The following is a 22,939-nucleotide window of genomic DNA, read 5'->3' as shown; positions in this document are numbered from 1 at the left end:
TCACAAGGAACTCTCTCTCTCTCTCTCTCTCTCTCTCTCTCTCTCCTCTCTCTGTGTGTGTGTGTGTGTGTGTGTAAAGGCAGACTTCTGATGGCCAATCCAAGGATCCAGGAGCACTAGGCTCTGTAGTGTTGTCTTTGTAAATATAGAGCTGAAAAGAAAAATAGAGTACTCTCTGAGCTACAGGAGCGGGAGAAAGGAAGTTAGCCGGAGTAGCTAGAACTGACCCCTTACAGTTCCTCATGGCTCTCAGTCTCGTGTGTGTGTGTGTGTGTGTGTGTGTGTGTGTGTGTGTGTGTGTGTGTTGCTATCGGGGTTCCTAGTCAGGCCAGGGACTCTGTTGGGGTGGGACTGTTCAGAGGGAAGCTAGCAAGGGGCAAGACCACCGAAGGATAGAAGGATAGTTTCCCTTGCATGCATCATCTCACTGGGGGGGTTGGGGGAGATCAGCGTGCAGGGCTCACACGGGGATGACTGGGCGGGAGCGGTAGCAGGGCAGCACACACAGCGCCAATGGATGGTTCCCATCACCCTCCTCCCTGAAACCTGAGCCTCTTGCTCTCCAGGATAAATCGGGGCCTGACTCAGGCTCCGCAGCCTGTCACAGTCAGCCTACCCAGGAGCAGGCTGGTGACTCAGCCCTCAATATAGCCCATGAGCCCAGGTCCCCAGCCTCAGCCATGCAGGCAGAACAGACCGTGCGCAATGCTGTTCCGGGGCCTGCCAAGGGGGGCCCCCACCCTGAGAAGAGCTAGTATGTTCTTCCCATAAGCCAGGCAGAGGTCCCAGGAGGGGCTTTACAGGTGGTTTCATCAGCTGAGTGTGTTTGAGAAGTGTTGGCTCAGGCCACGGGCTGTTTATAGCCCCCTGACTATCTTTTGACCTATCTCAGTGCCTGGCTCATCACCTGAGCCTGCCTCTCCCATCAGGGGACACCGCTGATCAGTCACCAACAGTGGTCATTTATAACTTGGGTCGAAGCCCCTGGAGTGAGTCAAATGTGCCACGTTTGAGGATTTTGCGTTTTGGAACCAGGGACGTTCCCGCGGTCACCTGTGATGACTCTAGGCCTCCAGTGTAGGGACTCTGAGAGTCAGTGATACTGTGGCCTTGTCTGGATGTCGGGCAGGATGGTAGAGAGAAACAGGGCCGAACCCCAGTCTCTCCACTTCTAGCTCTGCAGGTTACATAACTTCAGTAGGTTACATAACTCCTCTGAGCCTCTACTTTCCCCTCTGTAAAACGGGATTAATCGTATTCTCAAAGAATGTGTAAAGACAAGAAGCAAAATAAAACGAAACACATGAATGATGTCAAGTATGGTACCTGGTACTTACTAGGGGACTGAAAGATCTCTTCCGCTGCTAAGATACTGGATTCCCCTGAGGAGGAGAGTCCTTCCTTACAGCCGTGTGTCCACAGGTTGCTCTCCTCACCTTTCCTCTCCATCCTGATACTTAGCCTGCCAGAACCAGCGGTGCTCTTTAGAGACAACCCCCTGACCCTCAGCAGCTGTCCTCTGCAGGCCTGCACTGGCCTGCGGGGGCCTGGCCTGCGGTGGCCTGGCCTGCGAGGGGCCCAGCCTGTAGGCAGTGGATAGAAAGCAGGCAGCTATGGGAAGGCAGTAGCTAGGGTTCCTCCGTCTAACTCTACCCAGACTGAGGTGCCTGTCTGATTGTGATGTTGAAGACACACTTTCTCTAGACTTAAAATCGGCTTCTCTCAGTCTTTTTAAGCTAAGTCAGGTGAATGTTTCACATTTAACAAAAAGAGAGCTATTTTGTGTGCTCTGGGAACTCAGGGTCAACAAGACCTGAAGGCTTAAGTACAATGAAGAAAGGAAAGGTGTGTGTGTGTGTGTGTGTGTGTGTGTGTGTGTGTGTGTGTGTGTAAGTGTCTGTGGAAGCTGAAAGAATTGGGTCCTCTGGATTGGAGTTACAGGCAGTTGTAAATTGCACAGTGTGGGTGCTGGAAACTGAACTCTGGTTCTGTGAAAGATAAGGAAGCACTCTTAATTGCTGAGCCATCTCTCCAGCCCTAGGGCAAGGTTCTAAAATGGGGAAGGGGTCAGGTACCCTAAAGGGAACAATTGTTTGTGGGTGAAGGCAGATCATATTCTGTCATTATCTAGGCTTTTGGTTCAGGTCCCTTGGCTAGATGGACTGCCTCCCAGAATCTTCTCTTCTAATTCCAAATGTTGGTGGTGGTCCTGTATGTCTCTGAGCTTCCATCTACTGTTGCTGATATTTGGCCCGCATATAGAATATAGAATAAAATAAAGACAAGCTGCAAAGAAGACTCTCAAAGGAGTGGAGCCTCCAAGAAGACAGACAAGCTGAGCTACCTGGAAGAGGCGTAGACCACTGAGACACCTGGGAAGGACACTCCAAGCCTGCAGGCTGTGCAGTGTGCTGCAGATTCCCAGCGCTGTGAACTGTCACCCGGGCTGGTGTTCTGGTGTTGCAGCCGTCTTTGAGTCACTTCTGCTCCTGTAAGTAACCCTTCACCCACACTCCTGGAAGTGACTTCAATTAAACTCGTTGGTTCACCAAATTTGACTAGGGCGGCATCTGGATTCAGGTCTGTCAGGCGGCCCCTCTCTGTTATGGGTGGATGTGTGTGTTGCGATTCCCAGAGAAAGTTTGTTACACAACAGAGGCAGAAAGAGGGGTTTTGAGGTCATAAAAGCCATTCTGCTCACGTGGTTTAAGGAAACAGTTGGGGGTCTTGCATATGGAACAGCCAATCATAAACGGAGGACTTCACAGGGGCGAAAGTAAAGAGAGGGCTGCATAGACGGTCGCAGCTGTGCTGCTCTCTCCGGCCAGACACATTCTCAATGCTGCCCAGCACTGAGCTCCGGGAGGCTGATCTTGAACGATTACAACACATTGGAATGTCTACTCTCTGGTTCGCCAATGAGATGCCCCTGAGATGCAAGCCGCTGGGAGGAGGAAGGGTTCAAGACTTCCCTCGTCGTCACAGGTCTGGTACAGCAGTCCTGTCAGGGTACCCTCTCAGGGCTCCAGCTGAGTATCATTCGTGCGTCAGCTGAGTAAAGAATGCATGCCACGGTGCGCGTCTGGAAGTCAGAGGACAGCTTTCAGGAATGGATTTTCATTCCATTGTGGGTTCAGAGAATTGACCTCAGGACATCAGACTTGCTCGGGATCTTGGCTGGCTTCAGCTGTCAACTTGACATAGCCTAAAGTTATCTGAGTGAGTTAACTGAGGGAGGATTGCTAGGATCAGGGTGGCCTATGACCATGTCTGTCAGGGACTGTCTTGACTGGTGTGTGAGGGTCCATCCCATTTTGAGTGGCACAATGCTTGGGCAGTTGGTCCTGAGCTGCATAAGAACGCTAGCAAAGCGAGCCAGGGAACAAGTCGGCAAACAACGTTCTTCCATGGGTTCTGATCTGAGTTCATGCCCTGAGTTCCTTCAATGATGGCCTGTGACCTGAAGGCTAAATCCCTTCTTCCTACTCCAGCCAAGGGTGGTAACAACTTTTCACTGTTGTTAGGACCTAAGTTCCTTGGTTCTCCTGTCTTCCACACATAATTGCTTCATGAAATTCTCTTAAGTTCAAGCATCCGAGTGTCTTGTTTGCTGCCTTGTTAGGCTCTTGACTAATTAAACTGTCTCCAAAATTGAGTCCCTTAAGTCGGAAGACTAAACCACAAAGGCTCCCATGAAGATCTTAGGGCGCAGAAAAGAAGAAGTTTTTTGTTTGTTCATTGCCCCCGTCCCATACACAGGGTACCCAGTTCACTCCAGTCCTCTGTGTTTTTAAGAGTTCCTTGAGATAGTGTCAAATAGGTACAGCTCAATCTCTCTGTGATTCAGCTGGCAGCAGAGAGAGACAACCTCATTTCTGAAAAATTGTATTTAAAAGGCAGACTCTTAGGTGGGAATACTTGGTTGAAAGGTAATTGCTCTGTTCAGTGCTATGTGAAACATTTAATGAAAAAAAAAGCCGCACAATGTCTCATGTAATTAGGGTGACATTTAATTACAAGGAACCCAGGTTCTTACACAAGGCAGGAGGTTAGGAGCCAGCAACTCCCATAAGCCTTTCCAGTCTGAGTGGCTGAGGCAAAGGAGATGGGACACATGGGTGGGTGGGGGCTCTGGCACAGTGTGTTCTGCCCAAAGGTGAGGGTGGTAGCCTCTGGGGATCTGCCCTCTGGTCTGGCCCAGGTCTGCCATCACTCCATGTAGCAGTATTCTGTACCTTGCGGTCGCATGTTGGGTAACACATACAGAGCCACTGCTGCAATAGCCAAGAATACCACAGGCTTCCACATCCCAAACATGTTCTGTGGGGGCCAAAGAAAAACAGTGAGTCCCCAGCCTTCTGAACCCTCCCTTAAGCCAGAAATCACCTGCCTGCTCAAGGGCACACCTCAGGAACATAGCTCAGCCTCTCTCACTTCCTGGATAACCATGGAGACTGTGGACTTTTCATTTTGACACCACTACGTTTATAGTGATACTGTTTGTATCACTTAGGTCATTCCTGAATCTGTGCTTGATCTGTCCCCGTGGGATGAGAATATTGGTTCCCAGTGCACAAGCAAGACAATCCGTGTGCATGTGTGAGAAGAAGAGGGGTAGTCCCGCCTTTGGAGAAGGCAGGCACATCTCATGAGCTCTATGTTGAAGTGACTGAGTTAAGAGGAAGAGGGGCAGGGACATGGAGGTGACCAAAATGCACTGTAGGATGAAGTAAGTAGGGGATTCACTGGTAGCAGAGATTTTATGTCAGATGGTGTTATTCCTAGGAAATTCAGGGGAACCTGCTGCTGGTCCTGGGAAGCAAGTGTCAGGAGCCAATCCAACTGCCACCCCAGCTCTCCACACTCAGTTACTAGGGAACGCTGACTTCCTGTAGCCTGCACCCAGCGTGTGCTAAGGCTTCTAAACACGCCAACTGCTGTAAACCCCGAGGATTCTTATTCATGGACCATAAGAAAATGTCCAGGAAACAGGAGTCTTCTTGGACATGAAAATAAGAGAAAATGTTCCTATCTTTAATTCTTTTTTTACTGTATCGCTTACGGGACAGAATTTGGATTTTGGATCAGAAGTTATAGCATAAGGGGAAAGAAAGATGGCTTGAAGAAAAAATGGAGTACAGCCCATTAAAGCTAACAACCTATTTGTTTAGAGACTAACTGATCTAAAGAAAAATTTAAGCTAATTACAAAGAGCAAAGATAATCTCTCAAATTTGCAGGAATAGTTACTAAGAACAGAATATGTGAAATGAAAAAACTTAATGTTGGAAGTCAATGTATAGAAAAATCCATAAAAGAAACTTGGAGCAGAACCAGGAGGATATATAAAGGCTATTGCCTGGTCTGTCAGGCCCTCTCAAGACGACTGGACGGTCTAGAAAAAAATGTTTACTCCAGCTGTGGTAGCACACACAATCCCAGTGCTTAGAGACTAGTGTGGCCACGTGAGAAGCTGTCCTCCAGTAGAGACTAGTGTGGCCACGTGAGAAGCTGTCCTCCAGAAGCCACCTCTAGCCGGCTAGACAGCTGACGGCTGGGGGGAGGGCTGGCCATTTTTGTTGCCGTTGCTGGAGATGATGCAGCCACTGTTAAGGGATCTAGTGGGTGGCCTGATACTCATGTGCACACAGACAACGCTGGGTTGAGCTGAGCGTCCCAAAGAGCTTCTAGGCCTTCTAGAAATCACAGGCTTCTGGGTGTATCACCAAACTGACAGATTAAGGAAATCATATTTGGACTTAAGCAAAGTGTCTGACAAGATTTCCTTGAAGTCCTTGCAGACAACAGGCAGACAGACAAATAGGATAACAGTGCAGTGTGCTACATGGTCAATTCTTAAGTGACCAAACTGCTGAATAAAGAGACCTTGGCCAGACAAGTTCCTAAGCCTGGGCCCGTCCATGCAGTGTGGCTGAACACAGAGGCAGTGGCCTTGACACCCCTGAGGATGCAGATGAAGCTAGCAGGAAAGGGGACTGTTGTGAGAACACGGGGTCAAAGTAAACAAACAAACCTGACAAAAACTCATAGGTTACAGTAATGAACTCTGGCTAATAGAGAAGAATGGAAAGTTTGGCCTTTGAACTCTAAACAATCAAGTGTTAACACAGAATGCAGAGAGGATACTTAGTGTGCACAGTATACAACAGAGTTTTAGAAACAAGACACAAATAAATTAGTATCGGTTACCAGGAGAGCTACTGAGGGTGAAGGCTGCATAAGCAGAACAGGACACCAGCACAATCTGTTGTATACCTGGGCCAGCCAGCGAGAGGTGCTCAGAGTGAGAAGAGATGAGGATAGGGCTGGGGTGTAGCTCAGTTGGTACAACACTTGCCTAGCATGTATGAAGCCCTGGACTTGGTCCCCAGCACCCCTAAAACTCAGTGTGGTGGCGCACACATATAATCCCAGTAATCCAGAGGGGGTGGCAGGAGGATTCGAGTTTAAGGTCATTCTCCCCTACAAATAATTTGAGGCCAGTATGGGCTACAAGAGACCCTGTTTGGAAAAAAAAATCACAAAGCAGAATGGGGTGGGAGAGTAAGGGAGGGAGCAATGAGAGAGCTGAGAAGCAGAAAGAGGATTTGATTTTTTGTTTTTGTGAGACAGGGTCCTTACTATGTAGCCCAGGCTGGTCCAAAGTTCTATCTTCCTGCCTCTCTAACTGAGGGGACAGGATTGCAGGTATATTTAATCACACCCTGTTAATATCAATTCCTTACATTCATATCCACAATTCCTGGTTGTATTCGCCTGTCTACACTAGTTTTATCATCTGTAAAATGACACAGTAAGCGCTTCCTCAGAGGATTGCTGTAGGGATTAAATTAGTCCATATGTGTACTGTGACTAGAGACGAGCCTGGCATGCAGCACACACTATACAAGTGCATGCTCTTTTTGTTATTCCTATGATTTTAAAAACTGAATTTGATCTATTTTTTAATTTTTAAAAATATTATTTATTTTGGGGCAGATTGTGCACATGGAGGTCAGAGGACAACTTGTAGGAGTAGGTTCTCTTTTTCCACCAAGTGGATCCCAGGGAAGAACTTAGGCAAGCACTCCTGCCTCCGAGCCAGCTTTCTGACGGGCAATACGGTGCTTTACAAGTACTATGAGAAGGGCAGGGCAGAATAATTCTTCATTCAAATTGAAGAAATGGAAATCTAAAGCATGTATTCCCGGGAACAAAGCTAACAGGAGGAAGTAGACTTGGTCAAGCTCCTGTCACTTGTCACTGACTTCTACCCGATGGTGCCTCAAGATCTGGGCAGAAGCTGTACACTGGGGATTTGGCCAGAGCTCAGGGCACAAATGGCTCCAAGGAGAACTGTCTATATTCTGTCAATCATGTTTTAAATAAACACTGATTGGCCAGGCAGGAGGTGTAGGTGGGAAAACCAGACAGGAAGTGGAAATGATGCAAGGAGAGCAGGAGAATTCTGGGGAGGAGGAAGTTGATTCTTCCCACTCCTTCTTAGATCACAGAAGCAGCAGGATGTGAGCTGCCCCACTGAAAAAGGTACTGAGCCACATGGCTAACATAGATCAGAAAAATGGGTTAATCAAGATGTGAGAGTTAGCTAATAAGTAGCCTGACCTAATGGGTCAATCAGCATTATAACTTACAGAGATCTCTTGTGTGATTTTTCTCTGGGACTAAACAGCTGGGGAGCTGGGCAGGACAGAAACACAAACAAACAGGCCTGGTCCTTTCATGTTACATAATGGCGCCCACGTGGATAACTACATCCACAGAAAGCCTGAGAAAGCTTGGGAAAGACTAGAGTAAAGCATTTCATTTTTCAGCTGTAGGAGGGAAAAAGCTGCACTGTTTTAAAATGCTGGCTTTCTGGGCCGTCCTGCCAGGGAAAACTCTTGACTTTCAAGCAGGCAGTCCGGACTATGGAAACAATGTTGCAGCTTGCTTCCTGGCAAGGACCTTCAAATGCCTTAAGAGCTTTTAACTGTTGTTTTCTCCATATTCCTTAGCAAATTAAAGACCCATTTGGTCAAAAAAGAGAGATATACACTAAAGAGAGATTCAAAAAGTAAGAAAACCTCTAAATGGTTTACATTATGTTAAAAATATATACAGGCTAAAGGTTAAAGTTCTCAAACTAAAAGAAAGAAAGAAAGAAAGAAAGAAAGAAAGAAAGAAAGAAAGAAAGAAAGAGTAGCCTGGGAGGCAGAGACAGACAGATCTCTGGGAGTTCAAAGATAGCCTGGTCTACAGAGTTATTCCAGAACAAAGATATGCAGAGAACCAGTCTCAAAAAGCCAAAAGTTAAAAGTAAAAATCAAAGAAATAGAGGTTAAAATAAAGCCACAGAAAGATGGAAAATACATAGAGAATCTTAATATTGTTTGTTATTATGCTCTCTTTAAATTGTTTGAATGCGGAGGAAGGAGAAACAGCTGCTAAGAGGTATTTGCTTATAAATGTTGCAGAATTAATCCAAGATAAGTATTTTGAAAATACCTTGGTTTCAAAATTGAAGTCAAAAGGTATGTTACTTTGGAGAAGAGATTTTGCTTTTGTTTCCACAGAAAATGAGAGGCTCTGGATTTATTCAGAGTTAAGAAAAATCATCTTTGACCAAGGGAGACCACCTGAGCAATCTCTGGTAGGAACAGATGGCCCAGATATCTGAGTTCTTCATCCAGAACAGATTCAAGACTGCTGCCTGAGATGATCAAGACTCACAGGATACTTCAGTCAGGACTTGATCACAACTCTAAATTTTCTTTAGGTCCCCATAAGATTATCAACGCCCCCAACCAGCAGGAAGTAGCCTGAAATACTACGCCCACATTCCCAAAAAATGGACTATGGATATTTTCCTTTGTTTTTTAAAAAAAGAGGGGGAAGTGGTGCGGGAGAACTGTCTATATTCTGTCAATCATGTTTTAAATAAACACTGATTGGCCAGGCAGGAGGTGTAGGTGGGAAAACCAGACAGGAAGTGGAAATGATGCAAGGAGAGCAGGAGAATTCTGGGGAGGAGGAAGTTGATTCCTCCCACTCCTGCCTAGACTACAGAAGCAGCAGGATGTGAGCTGCCCCACTGAAAAAGGTACTGAGCCACATGGCTAACATAGATCAGAAAAATGGGTTAATCAAGATGTGAGAGTTAGCTAATAAGTAGCCTGACCTAATGGGCCAATCAGCATTATAACTTATAGAGATCTCTTGTGTGATTTTTCTCTGGGACTAAACAGCTGGGGGGCCGGGCAGGACAGAAAAACCCCCAACAAACAGGCCTTCTCATGTTACACTGTACACTGGGGATTTGGCCAGAACTCAGGGCACAAATGGCTCCCAGGAGAACCCTTAACCACAGTGCCTTCCCTGCACTCTGATGGGGCAAGGTGGAACCTGGTAAAAGGCTGTGGCTGAATCCCTAGTCTCATTCCACAGGGACTTCAGAGACTTCTGGAAGTATGCTTGGAGGAACAGGTGTAAGGAAAGGTCCCTGTCACATGAAAGGAACGAAAAACTGTCATGGGAAGTAACTGAACAGCCTAAGAGAAAGAAAAGAGAAAGACTGGAGGCAGGGGATTGTGAGAAGAGTAAAGAGAGAGGAAAAGAAGCCAGAAGGGGAGGCAAGTTGGTTCAGTAGGTAAAGTCCCTTGTTGCTATGCTGATGACCTGAGTTCCATCACTGGTTCAGACAGGGCAGAAGAAAAACCACAAGACTCCGAAAGTTGTCATCTGACCTCCACATAGAAGCTCACCAAATAAATGTTATATATATATATATGGAAATGGTGAGGGTTGTCACGAACAAAAGCTGTCACTCTGGAACTTTGCATTAAGCCAGCTGCATTTATTTAAAGAGGAAGAGGAGAGAGAGAAGTAGCAGAGTCTGACAAGGAAGTCAAAATAGAACTGACAGGTTCCAGGAGGCAGGTGGAACCACAGGCTCCTACCTTAGAACATCAAACAATCTTCATCCTAAACTGGAAATTCTGTCAACAGACCAGACGATACGAGCTAGGCCAATGGAGAGGTGCCCAGACCACACCAGTTTTGATTCCTGAGAACATCTGCATCTCTACTCATTAGGAACTTTCCACCAACATCATATCCTCTCCAGAAGCCTGGCTTGAGAAGCCAATTATAATGGAATTTGATCCACCAAAAGAATGAACACAACTGTACATAATTTCCTGGGATTTTGTTGTCGTTTTTCTGGTAAGCAGAAATTCCAAACTAGAACCCTTTTAAGGTGGGAATACATACTACAGCAGGGATTCAGTTCTACTTCTACCAAGGTGGAAGGACCAGCCGAGGGTGCGAGGATCAGAAGGGGCACAGCTCTTTGGATGTCCTCTTACCCGTAAGCACAGGGTGGGAACATTGGCAAAAGCTTGTCTCTGGGGTTTAAACAGCAGGCAAACATCAGCTCATCAGAAGTAGCTTGGTAGCTTTTTTTCTATAGCAACAGAGATGTGCCAAGGACAGAAACTCAAACTGTGCCTCTGGTAAGCACTCCAGCTGCCTGTGCATTATGTACGTCATGACATGCTCAAGAAGGCTTGTATGTTTTGCACCAAAGTCAGAAAAAGCCAGGGCTACAACTCAGCCCTGAGCATCGCCTATTGTGTCATGGGAGGAGTAAGAAGCTGAGGGGAAGAGGAAGCCATACCAGTACCTGGGTTAGGACGCTGTCTCAGCCCACCAGCACCAGAGCAGAGCTGATATGACCACCAGGCCTACGAGAGGCAAGGAGAATATGGGGGGATCCGGGGCAGGGGATGGCTGCAACATGTCACATGAGAAGCACAGGAGAGACCGGGGAACGCGTGGTTGTATGAAAAGACACAAACACACAGACCCAACAGATAATGAAGATGAGAAAACAAAGGGAAAAGAGAAAAGAATCAAAGGTTAAAAACCACATAAGCTGGAGCAATGGCATTTCTTCTCTGCTCCCAGAGCCTTGAGAAGAGCAGAGGAGTTCCCTGTACAGGAAACCTGCAACAGTTGCAAAACTGAGTTAAGCAGCAGACAGGTCCAAATTAGGTATCTGGACCCGTGTCCTCTCTAGTCATGTACAGCTCATATCTTGTCAAGCAGAAATTACCTGCACCTAATCTTTCTTCTTAAGTCAGATACTCTGGAAAAGTGAAGCTTCAGAGAGGACAGTGGGCTTCCTTACAGGAATCAGGTAGATACTTTTTGCTGGATCACTCCAAGAAGAGTCAGCCACCTACCAGCTTTACTCCTTCAGTTTTAGAAGTATGCAGAGCTCTGATTCCTAAAATCTCCTAGGAATCCAATGCTTTGTGAGACACAATGTACTACATCAATCTAACAATAGAGGTTAGTTCTTTGCAGCAACTTAGAGAGAAACTGAATTTGTATGTAATAATATGAATGCCAGTTGAGCTGTCTGCAAAACATTCAGGATCCACTGAGACAAAAGAACATCTACATATGTAGACATCAACAATGTATTTGACTTGAAGTACAAAAGTCAAGCTTCGATTTAGAAAAGTGGTCCTTGAGGTCAAGTCTATGAGCTCTGAACCAGTCTGTGGTAGAATATAAGTTCAAAAGAAACACTGGCCTGGGGAAGGGTTATAGTTACTCCTGTTTACATCCTAAGTAACAAGTCCTTCACCTCATGGTTAACAGGGAACTGTATACTGGATCATGAACCAGAAATGCAAACCGAACTGCGGGAAAATTCCAGATATCTATAAAGTGAGTGGGATAACCTATCACAAGAGACATTTTTCTGTACTGTAAACTGGGCTGATACATACCAATGGAAGTGTGTCAGTTGCTAAAAGATGAAAACACTTCTCTAAGCAGCTAACTTACCTCTGTTATCTGCATATATTCCAAGAACCCCCTCCCACTCTCTCAAAGGCCCAGGAACTAAAGGCTGAGAGCAGTGACTGGAAGCAGACTGGCTAGTGTCCCTGTTGTGCAGACTGACTTTTTGAGCATCACCCGGTACACTCCAGAGGCCCAACTCTCACATTCTATGATATGCAAAACCTAGTGGGTGATACAGGCCTACAAGCCACAGCACTAACAAGGGTTAGCTCTCACAGAGTATCATGGGGAAAAGAGGATGAAGTGATTTGCTGAGGCTAGCAGAAATGAAGAAGGGTTTATATCATCAAGGTTCTCTGTATCAGGGAAAAGGATGAGGGGACACTGTTGACAGAGGGAGGTGACTGAGAGCTACATATAGTGTAAGTGACCTTGGTTCCAAGAAAAGGCAGTCATTGTGCAATGGCTCCACAGCAAACTTGTCTACGCCTGTCATTTTCCTCAGGAAGACTGGCTTCGCCAGCCCCTTCCCATTCTCATACCCACCACATACTCTGGCCTCCATTCTTGTAGAAGTGTACCCCTGGTAGGGCCAGTCCTGAAAACCAGGGCATCTGAGCCCCAGGTTCATTCCCACTCTTGGCTCTGGTTACCTTTCTGCTCTCAGAAAGCGTAAGAGGGTTGCCCTCCTCAGCAGCCTCTTCATTGCCGTCCTTGTCCTCCCCTTCTCGGCGGTACTCTTCGAGGTCCCCTTCCTCGTCTTTTACGTGTGCAGGCTCTTCCCTATGGTCTGGTGGCTTAGACGCTAGTTCACACAAGTCTTTCTTGTCTCGCTTTTCTTTTTCTTTCCTTTTTGCCTCCTCCATCTCTTTTTCCTCTTTGGCTATCTCATCTAATTTCCTCTGGCTGGCCTTGTAGTACAGCAACACCTCCAGACTCTGCGGGGTGAAGGCAGGGTGGGGCGGGGCTGCTGTTACCCATAAAGAATCTTACCCTCAAGACAGAAAGCTCTACTTGTACCATGTCAGACTTCCGGTGTGCAGGACTGTATTTTGGGACTTCTAGCTAATCTTTCCAAGAGTGTTGTGGAGGGCAGTCACATTTAGTATGTTAAGCCAGCACTTCATGCTTGACCATTAAGCCATTTTAAGCAATTAATGATAATTCAAAATTCTTGCGCTCTGCTCCTTAACTACTGCTTCCTACCCTTCCTGGTAATGTTTATCACACCCAGTCCTCTTGAATAAATCTCTTTCTCTCTATCTAGTTGGTCTTTCTCTTGATCATGTAGCTAGGAATAACAGAGTCCTAAAAGTCGGCCTTAGGTCAGTAAAAGCGTTGCTGTGCATTCTCCCCATAGCACCCAGAGAAGTGATCAAGTGCTAGAATTATACAGACAGAACTCCTGCAGACATCAGTGGTACCAAAAGCCTTCCTCAAAGTATCTTTCTTGGCAGGAATTGTTAGTGGGGATGATGTTTCTTCCCGGGGTCTCCTCCATCCACCTGCCTCTCTGGCTACTAAGGCTGCAACTCACCTTCCCGTTCTCAAGGCTGCCCTCCGAGCTCTCTGAGCAAGCCTTGCTCAGCTTCTTGTTTTTCACTCCATTGGCATTCTTGTTCATGTTCTTATTGCCATTCTTCCCCCTGGCCTCGGAGCTAACAGAGGACCTGCTCTCTCTGAGCTGGCGGAGTTCTTCCTGACAGCACTGCAGCTGCCCCTCCAGCTGTTCCTGTACTGCCAGAAGCCGCCCCTGCTCATCCATGCTAGCCTGGTATTGCAGCTGCAGCTCCCGCAGCTTAGTCTGCAGTTCTTTGATCTGTTGGTGGTGGGATTCCAGTTATCCACAGCATTCCCACCCAGTCAGCCCAGGCCCTCAAGGGATCATTGCCTTGCAACTCCCTCCTAAAGCTCACAAGGAAGTGGACAATAAGAAATTCAAGTAGACAATGAGATCTATGCAGTTTCACAGATAACTTTCCCCCTAAGTCAAGGTACTAGCAGGTCTACATCTAGGATGACAAACAATTAACAGTATTACTATGTTTTTGATCATGACCTGTCCGGGGAATAACCACAGGACTGACACCACTTCTGAACCTCAGGCATTTGTTATTATTTAATTCTTTTTCCAAGAACTCCTACATCACCTAGTCCATTTCTCTAATAGATAATTACTTGGGGAATTATTGCATATACCTGGCAGTGTCCTAGGTACCTGCACCTCCCTTCTTTTGCCCAGGTTTTGCCTTCCTGGGCTGATGGCCGCATATGGTCTGTTCAGTAAGTACCAATCAGACTAGACTCATGTGGCTATTACTTTCCGGGTCTGTCCCATCTATCCCAGACATACATGCAGGGACCCTCCCACTGGACAGTGAACCATGGCGGGTCAGAGTCCTGTCCTTGAATGTATATAACCTAGTTGGAAAATAAAAATAAAAGTAAAAAAATAAATAAACACAATGTGCTAAAAATAATCAAAGAATATTGGCAAGTAAAAAGATATAGCTCCTTACAGTGCTCTGGGGCACAAAGTAAGAGAGAGACTAGAAGCAGCAGAGGGAGGAAAAGTAGACTGGCTGGCCAGTGCAGAACAGCAGCGAGCACCGAGCACTGCCCATCAGATGCAGCAGACGGCCTGGTCTCCTGGGATCTGGTTTCCCGGCACTCCCCTCCCCGCCTTGGTCTCTAGGGACTTCCTGGGGGAAACTCTGCCCTGGTACCTCACTCTTGTCGCACTGGGGAGCCGTGGGCTTCTCAAGGCTCTCCATGCACTCCTTCAGCTCCTTCTCACAGGTCTCCAGCTCGTCCTTCAGCTCCCTCTGTTTCCCCAGCAGCCTGCACATCTGTTCCTGCAGCTGCCCGTGGTCCTCCTGGCTCACCTGGTACAGGGCCTTCACTGCCTGCAACTTGGTCAGCACCTTGGCCACTGTTTCCTCAAAGTGCTGCAGAGAGTGGGGGAGCAATGACGGCACCCCAAGAAGCATTTGATTTCTGCCTTACACTTTGCTAGGCCCTTCCCTGGAGCTGCCCAGGCGAGACTGTATTTCCGCCCAGAAAGAATATCCTGACTATGTTCCAAGTCCTTAACCCCGGGGTCTTTGTCCAAATCAGGCCACCTCTGTCAGGACTGAGGGAAGCAGGACAACAGTGAGCAGAAGCCTTACATACTTCAGGAAGTCTTCCAGGCCAGCTCTGACCCTGCTCCCGTTTTACTCGTTATGCTCTTCCTCCCCTGGTAATGTTTCCCTCAACCTTCCCCTGACTGACCAATCATCTAGCACCGGTTACCTCTATGTCTTCAGGCTCAGCTGGGTCCTCATCACCACTGCTAACGTAACTCTTGTGAAAGCTTTCAGAGCTGGCGGCACTGCTGTAGCTCTTCTTACAGGTAACACTCGTGTTGCTGGAGCCGTAACTCTTCTGATAGGCCTCATTGCAACTGGCGCTGCTGTCATAGCTCTTGAGGAAGCTTTCATTGCTGGCCTGCGAGCTTACATAACTCTTTTGATAGTATTCATTGTCCTCAATGGTGCTGTCATAACTCCTGTGGAAGCTTTCACTGCTGGGGGGCATGCTGCCTAAGTTCTTCCTGTAGGACTCAAGACTCATTTTTATGGTGGGGGACTGAGTTTGGAGCAACTGCATTTCTTCCATGCAGAGCTGTAGCTCAGCCTGCAGCCTCCTCCGCTCTTCCAGGAGCCGCCCATGCTCCTGCTGCAGTAGCTCCTGCTGCCTCTGACTGGTGTCGTATAGCACCTGCAGAGCCTGCAGCTGGTCCATAAGCACCTTGAACTAAGGGGGAGGCGGGGGAGTGGGAGACATCACCATTACTCTGAGACATTTCAGTCTTTAGCTGCCCCTCTCCCAGAGCAGATGTGAGTGCACCCGAGAGAAGCACAGGCACACACCTCGGGCTCACAAGGCTTTTGCCTTTCACTGAACCTAGAGGTGACTGCTCCTTTGGGAAAATCTCCCCAGGGCAGATACTCAGTGATTTTAGGGCTCCTGTTTCTGTTGAGTTTGTGCTCTGGCATATCTTCCTCCTTAAAGCAGTATAGGTGAGTCTCAAGAACACCCCGGCTCCCTACCACACCATAATTTTAAATCAAGTGTACCCACGATCCTGATCTTTAGGCTCAGTTATCTCCCTTACCCTTTATGGTAAAATCAGCCTAGCTGGGAATGTGTGAATATGAATTCTTTCCTTTGAAGATGCAGGCTTGGAATCAAGGTCTAGCTACCCACTAGTCCTTGTACCTTCTGCCCAGATTCTATATCTGGTTGAGGTATGTATTCCAGGCCCAGGTAATATTCAGCAAATAGTTTATATCTGGTTTCCCAGTCTCTATGTTACCCAGGCTTTTCAGTCTGGATATCTGACACCCCTGGAATGATCAACCTCCCTGCCCCTGTCCCCAGTTTGAATTTCTGCTACTTCCTGGTTCTCCTCGTTCATGCAGCCTGCTCTGTCTACCTGCTCTGTCTACGTCAGACCAAATTTATCCCCCAACTCAGAACAGACTTGTATGGAAATTTCTACCTATTTTCCCTCATAGGCATGACCACCTGGTAGTGCTTGAGAAACACTGCTTTTCTGTTAAGTCCCTGTGACCTGGCTTGGATAGTATGGTCAGTACCACGAACCTGTCTGTTGCAGCTGCTTTCTTGGAGATGACTTGGCCCAGATTTGTTTGTGGAGCCTCAAAGCGTTAAACACTCAGAAAATGGAGTAGACTTTCCAGGCCATACAAAAAAGGTAATACATTTAGGGCCAGTCCAAAGGAACCAAAACAAACACTGAATTGATCCCATGCATCTTGAAAATGCCATGTTGATGGGACTGAATCCAGTGGTCAGACAGACTTCTGGGCTTCTTAACTCTGTTCTAGATGCTGATTACACTTCAGCTCTTCAAGCTGAATCATTCTATAATTCCAAACATCAAACCAGAGTGTGTGCCTCTGCCGGAGATCCTCAGGGCATCTAAGTAAAACAACAACTTACGGGAGCCCATGGAGGACCCTGACTAGTGAAGGGCAGGGCTTTAGGCTCAGCCTGCTTCCTATTCCCCTGGGCCTTCCTGAGTCAACTTCCAGAGCCCCACTCCTCCCTCGCCACACAGCTGTACCCATGAGAACCTTCTCCCTTCTGCTGCGGTTACCTTATTCTCACAACTGGAGGATTTAGGCCCTTTGGCATCATGAGGGTTCGCCAACACTCCCTGGAAATTAGACTCTTTGAAACCTCGAAGTTCTTTGTGTGCTTCTAACTGTTCCTTTAATACACTCTCTTGGTTCTTTATCAGTTTCCTCTGTTCGTCCTGCATGCTTTGGTAGAGCAGCTGCATTTCACACAGGTCCTGTAACTTTGAAAGCAGCTCCTGACTCTGAGTAGGCAGAGGAAGGGAAAGTGATGATTAAGGGAAAGCACCCCACCTGGGCCCCATTCCTGTTGGGCTCCATCTCTTATTGATTCACTCAGTCCTTCTGAGAAAAGGGGTTCTTTCTACGGAGCTCTGCTAACTGAGTAAAAAGATCCATATGTGTGGATATATTTTCCAGTCTACAGAGTGATTCTCAGGTGCATCCTCCAGATGGACCAAACAGCTAAATATACAATGTTGCGCAGATTTCAGAATATAAAATACATTTTAAGGTTTAAATCCCTTATGAAGAAACACCCAAATCAGCTCTGTGGGGAGGATGAAGAGAAAGAAAGAAGTTCTTGTCCAAGAAAGGAAAACGCTGACGTCCCTCCCTTTTATTTTTCCCACGTGCAGTTACACCTGGACGCCTCTTCAAGCACCCCCCCCCCCATCAGTGGTCTCACCCTGGCAATGAGTACCTTCTGCAAGAGGCCAGATTTGGGCTGTGGGAATGTGAGCCTGTGCAACTCTTCCTGCAGCTGGCCCTGCTCCTCCTGCAGTCTCCTCTGATCCTCCAGGAGTTCACACTGCTCCATCTGCAGGTGCCCCATCTCCTGCTGGCAGGCTTTGAACTTGTCCTGCAATTCTGTCAGTCTGGACAGCAGTGCATCACACTATGGTGGGGAGGGGGCAGGGCAGGGTTACTATGTAAGGCGCATTTTGGGGGCTGGCAGAGCACGTGTATGCTCCCAGCCCCCTGTGACGTACTAGGTCCTCTCTCTTCCCTGGTCAGTCACCCTGAGCAGACTATACTAAGGGGAAACCCCACTGTGTAGTTTGGAGCAGTCTGCTCTGCACTCTCAGTGTCTGTGCTCTCCCTGGCCTTTCCTGTGACACCGTCCCCACATCCCACACTGTAGGGGATTCCAGCTCCAGCCATTCTGCTGATTGTTTTTAGACTTAATTTATTTTCCTCATCAATAAGAACTTAATTTTGACCTATTTTTTCCTTAGCTTTGCTTTCCTTACCTTTACCCCCACCCACACTGGAAACAACTTAGGGCCTAATGAATGCTCTACCAGTCAATCACGCTGTAAAACCCTTAGAGAAGATATGAGCTATTGCTGAATTTCGGTTAAGACTACATTATCCTATGATTCTCAAAACCAGATATTTTTAAAACAAATAAAATCTCAATGATTTGTACACTACCAGATCTCTCACTTCCTTTTTTAGGGGGTGGAAGGTGTTTGAGACAGGGTTTCTCTCTGTAGCCCTGGCTGTCCTGGAACTCACTCTGTAGACCAAACTGGCCTCCAACTCACAGAGATCTGCCTGCCTCTGCCTCCCGATTGTTGGGTTTAAAGGAGTACACCACCACTACCCGGCCAGAATTTATTTCTTAAAGAAAGTGAGACAAAAATATTGTTCTGTTACAAGTCAGGTATGGTGGTTCATGCCTGAAACCTGAGTAGCTGAAGTGGAGGCAAGAGAACAGCCAGCACTTCACGGGTAACCCAGTCTACACAGTGAGACTCTGTGCCTACCCTTCCCTCCACCAAAAAAAAAAAAAAAGTTTAATTTGAAGAAAGCAAAATTTATGATTTGAGATTTTACTCCAAGACCGACTATATACATCCTAAAAGAGCATGGTTCTTCTAACAGTCAGCACTCTGGGTGCAGACCAGACCCTAAGACCGTCACCTACATCCTGCTTCAGACTCTGGCCCTATTCTTCTTAGTTTACATAAGCATATATGGGTCTATGTGCGTGCTACTCCCTATAAATGACAGGACATCAATACAGTTATAATACCAATATAGAAATGCTTATATATACATGGGGTAATATGAAAACAGATGTTCACACTGACTGAGATCAAATGCATTGATCTACTAAGCTATGGCTCTTTCTCAAGTCAAGTTCAAGACTGCCTTTGTCTTCTGCCTTTAGCTGGGTAACCTCAACCCTTTGTCTTTGAACCTCCTTTCTCCCAAGCTGGTACCAGACGCACTCAGCACTCTGAACGACAATTACCTTGTTGGAACAGTTTCCCTCGTCTTCACAAACAGACTGGCTGGTCTTGAGCTCTGACAGCTCCTGCTGGCAGAGCAGGAGTTCCTGCTCCAGCTGGTCATACAAGTGCTTCTGCCGTTCCAGCTCATCTTTGCTGGACTGGTACAGTCCCTTCACCTCCTGAAGCTGGGCTTGCATCCCTGTATTCTGGGTAGGGGAGGTGAGCCATCATCCTATGAACACCTGCCACCTCACTCTGGATCTGTCCTCCCCTGACATTCCCAAGCCTGACTTCATCCAACCAGGGAGAATCAGGGAGAATCAGACAGACCTAACCCTAACAGGCTTGAGAGATTGCATCAGGAAAGAAACAATGGGATTCCTTTCTGCAGCCTGATCTTCTGGTGTAAAATAAAAGGAGGCTGTGGGTATCTCATGGCTCTGGTCCACCTCACTAACAATTCCTCCACAGAACTTCTACCAGGCCCACTCTGTTGTCACCCTCACAGAAGATCTGGCCTGGCATGTGCTCCTGGCCTAGTCCTCCTTTTACCTTATCATTTTTCTCTTGCAAGCAGTCCACCATGCCTCGGAGATGATGCAGCTCTGTCTCATGGCACCGCAGCTTGTTCTGCAGGTGATGCTGTGTTTCCAGCAGCTTTTCCTTCTCACTCACACTGCTCTGGTGCTGGACCTGCAGCTTCTGGAGCTGGCACCTTAACTCCTGCATGCAGGGGTCTTTGGGTAGTGGTGCCGGGTTGTGTGACTTTGCTCTTGTCCTAACTAAGCCACCGAACACCTGAGAACCTCTCTCCTCTCCTCACCTGCCACCTGTCCTCCCGCCTACGCGGCACTTGAAGGAAACGGTCATCTTTTTGGCTTGTGTGTTTGTTTATAAAGAAATGTAAACCCAATCTCATGTAACTGGGGCTAGCCTCGAACGCCTGAATTTTCTGCTTCTACCTCCTCGGTTCTGACATTATAGATGTGCTCCACCACACTAGGCTTAAAAAATGTTGTCTGCTTTTGCTTTGTTTCAATGCTAGGGATTGAACCTAGGACCTCATGCATGCTAGGTAGACAGTCTACCAAAAGCCATATCCCCAGTTTTGGAGTTACTATTATTTACCTTCCCCCAAAGCCTCAGTTCAGTGCTCTTGACCCCTCACTGTCCCTTCACCTTTGGTGCTGTTACCTTCTCACTTTGGCTCTCTACAGGTGTGCATCTGATGACTTTAAGCTGCCGGAGCTCAGTCTGAAGCTGCAACTGCACCTTCAGAAGCTCATTCTGCTCATCCTGGCTAGCATCATACTTTTGCTGCAGGGCACAGAGCCTGCTCTTCAGTTCCTCATTCTGCAGTAGGGAGGATGTGGGTAAAGCAGTTACTCTCAAGAAGCAGTGGGGCTTTATCCAGGCCTCAGGGATGCTTTTCTTGAGCTTCTTGAGAAGCTCTCTGGATCTATGGCTGCGTTTCTTCAGTGATGAAGACACTCAACAACGCCCACCTTTCTACATGCCATCCTATGTGGCTTCTCTATGCAAGGGCTTTGGGTGATGACTGGTTCTGGCCATAGGATAAGAGTCAGCAGAGTTTTCAGCCTCACTCCCGATGGCCAGCCTCCCTGGAGGCAGTGACCCTGAGCCTTGCTGCCCTTCCCTTAGAAGTGTTTACCTGGGCAATGCTGTGGGAGGTCTGAAACCGAAGCACCTCATTCTGGGCACACTTGAGCTCCCTCTGCAGCCGCTTCTGCTCCTCTTCACTGACCCGGCGATGATGCTGGAGCTCTTCCAACTCACAACACAAGTCCTTACACTAGGTGAGAAATGGAAATGGGGCTGATTTGTGGTAGATGACACATGCACACTAAGGACAGGGAAAATACGTCATTCTTTAGATTTGAATACAGTCAGGTGTCACATAATAAGGTAGACTCATGCTGAGAAATTTGTCATTAAGCCATTGAATCATTGTGTGATCATTACAGAGTACAGTTATACAAACATAGATAGTATAGTATAGTATAGTGTGTGTGTGTGTGTGTGTGTGTGTGTGTGTGTGTGTGTGTGTGTGGTGACCAAGCTTTACTATCCCTAGGGTGCCAATGAACACCCCAAAATTGAACTATGAACAAAGATGAAAATGATGCCATTAATAGATACAACAAATATGAGATATTTGAAGATGCTATCAGTATAACATGGCATCCTGGAGTTTCTGTTTCTTTGGGTTTTTTGTTTTTTTGAGACAGGGTTTCTCTGTGTGTAGCCCTGGCTGTCATGAAATTCACTATATAGGCCTCAAACTCACAGAGATCCACTTGCCTCTGACTCCCAAGTGCTGGCATTAAAGGCATGCGCCACCACCTCCCGCCTGGCATCCTGTTTTTCGAGACAGGGTTTCTCTGTGTAACAGCCTTGGCTGTCCTGAAACTCACTCTGTAGAACAGGCTGGGCTTGAACTCACAGAGATCCTCCTGCCTCTGCCTCCTGAGTGCTGGAATTAAAGGCATGTGCTACCATGCCTGGCTTTGTTTTTGTTTTTAAGGAGAAAGGCTTTTTTAAAAGAAAAACATAAAGCAGTCAAAACAGTAGCAGTCATTTCTCATCTAGTTCTTGCACTGTGTAACTGTATGTGTTCTGCTTTCACACTGCTGCAGTTCACAGAGTAGACTTGTTTACACAGCATCACCACACACTGTTCAGTAATGTGCTGCACATCAACATCAGTAGGGGTAAGAACTTCTCAGTACTCACAATCATATGGGACCACTACCGTATGTCTGGTTCATTGTTTGATTAAAATGCCATCACATGACACATGACTATATTTCTATCAGTCAAGCAGGGGCCCAGGACACCAAACCCTGCCATAATGCGTGCTCCTTTGATAGCCCTACTCTTACTACAGGAAAAGGTGAGAGAGATAGTAGCAGCAGCCGGCCATTCCACCCTCTGCAGCCTACCTTGGTCTGCATGCCCTGCATCTGTTCCTCAGCTCCCAGCAGCTGCTGGCGCAAAAGCTGCATTTCAGCATTAGGCTCTGGGAAATCCAGTTCTGAAGTCTGAGACTCTGTTGACATCACGCTTCTTAGCATGTGGGAGTCCAACCATCGTTCTGTTGCTCTGCGCGTCCTGTAATCCGGAACCCAGGGCTATGTTGGGAGGAGCTCTCTGTCTGGTATGACCACCAGTCAAATGTACTCAGGCCCAGTGCTTCCTGTTTAGGCCAAAATTACTACAGTGCCTTTTACTGTGCTTCACTTCTCAAATGCATCATGTTTAAAAGATTACACAACCTCCAGCACCTCACTGCATAGGCATTTTGAGTTTGGGGCATCCTAGGATCTTGGTTTCAAGACTGGCCCTGATGTCAAGCCACCTACAACCTGAAGGCTCTATACCAGTGGTTTTCAACCTGTGGGTCATGATCTCTTTGGAGGTCTCATATCACATATTCTGAATATCATATATTTACACTGCAATTAATAATAGTAGCAAAATTACAGTTATAAATTTTATGGTCAGGGACACTACAACATGAGGAACTGTGTTACGAATTGCAGCATTAGGAAGGTTGAGAACCACTGCTCTATGCCATTAGGACTGAATCATATCTGTGTACAACAAAGGGATCTCGGTTGATCCAATATAAAGCAGAGCTAGCTGAAGTCCAATGCCAAGAATAGAGAAAAACTACATTTTTAGGGGCTGGAGAGATGGCTCAGAGGTTAAG

General features: G+C 47.0%; 1 protein-coding gene across 14 annotated transcripts in view; it reads right to left on the bottom strand.

Moving 5' to 3' along the window:
- Positions 1-3,989: 3,989 nt before the first annotated feature.
- Positions 3,990-22,939, bottom strand: part of Ccdc136 (coiled-coil domain containing 136) — a 33,622-nt gene continuing 14,672 nt past the window's right edge. For 2 of the 14 annotated variants that reach the window (XM_048451040.3, XM_048451039.3), the window contains 12 exons: positions 22,170-22,338; positions 20,879-21,019; positions 20,401-20,559; positions 19,759-19,929; positions 19,227-19,412; positions 17,667-17,861; positions 16,984-17,208; positions 15,111-15,614; positions 14,543-14,764; positions 13,354-13,635; positions 12,470-12,754; positions 3,990-4,320 (listed from right to left, as the gene is read on the bottom strand). In XM_048451040.3, the coding sequence (XP_048306997.3) occupies positions 4,210-4,320; positions 12,470-12,754; positions 13,354-13,635; positions 14,543-14,764; positions 15,111-15,614; positions 16,984-17,208; positions 17,667-17,861; positions 19,227-19,412; positions 19,759-19,929; positions 20,401-20,559; positions 20,879-21,019; positions 22,170-22,338 (2,650 nt within the window). In that variant the 3' untranslated portion in view covers positions 3,990-4,209. Of the gene's footprint in view, positions 4,321-10,683; positions 10,791-12,469; positions 12,755-13,353; positions 13,636-14,542; positions 14,765-15,110; positions 15,615-16,983; positions 17,209-17,666; positions 17,862-19,226; positions 19,413-19,758; positions 19,930-20,400; positions 20,560-20,878; positions 21,020-22,169; positions 22,339-22,939 lie in introns of all 14 variants that reach the window. The other 12 variants (XM_048451042.3, XM_048451041.3, XM_085683821.2 and 9 more) reach the window with 11 other exon arrangements.

The sequence above is a fragment of the Myodes glareolus genome, chromosome 25 (assembly GCF_982192425.1).
Source record: "Myodes glareolus chromosome 25, mMyoGla1.1, whole genome shotgun sequence".
NCBI lineage: Eukaryota > Metazoa > Chordata > Mammalia > Rodentia > Cricetidae > Myodes > Myodes glareolus.
This window is presented reverse-complemented; position numbering and strand designations above follow the sequence as displayed.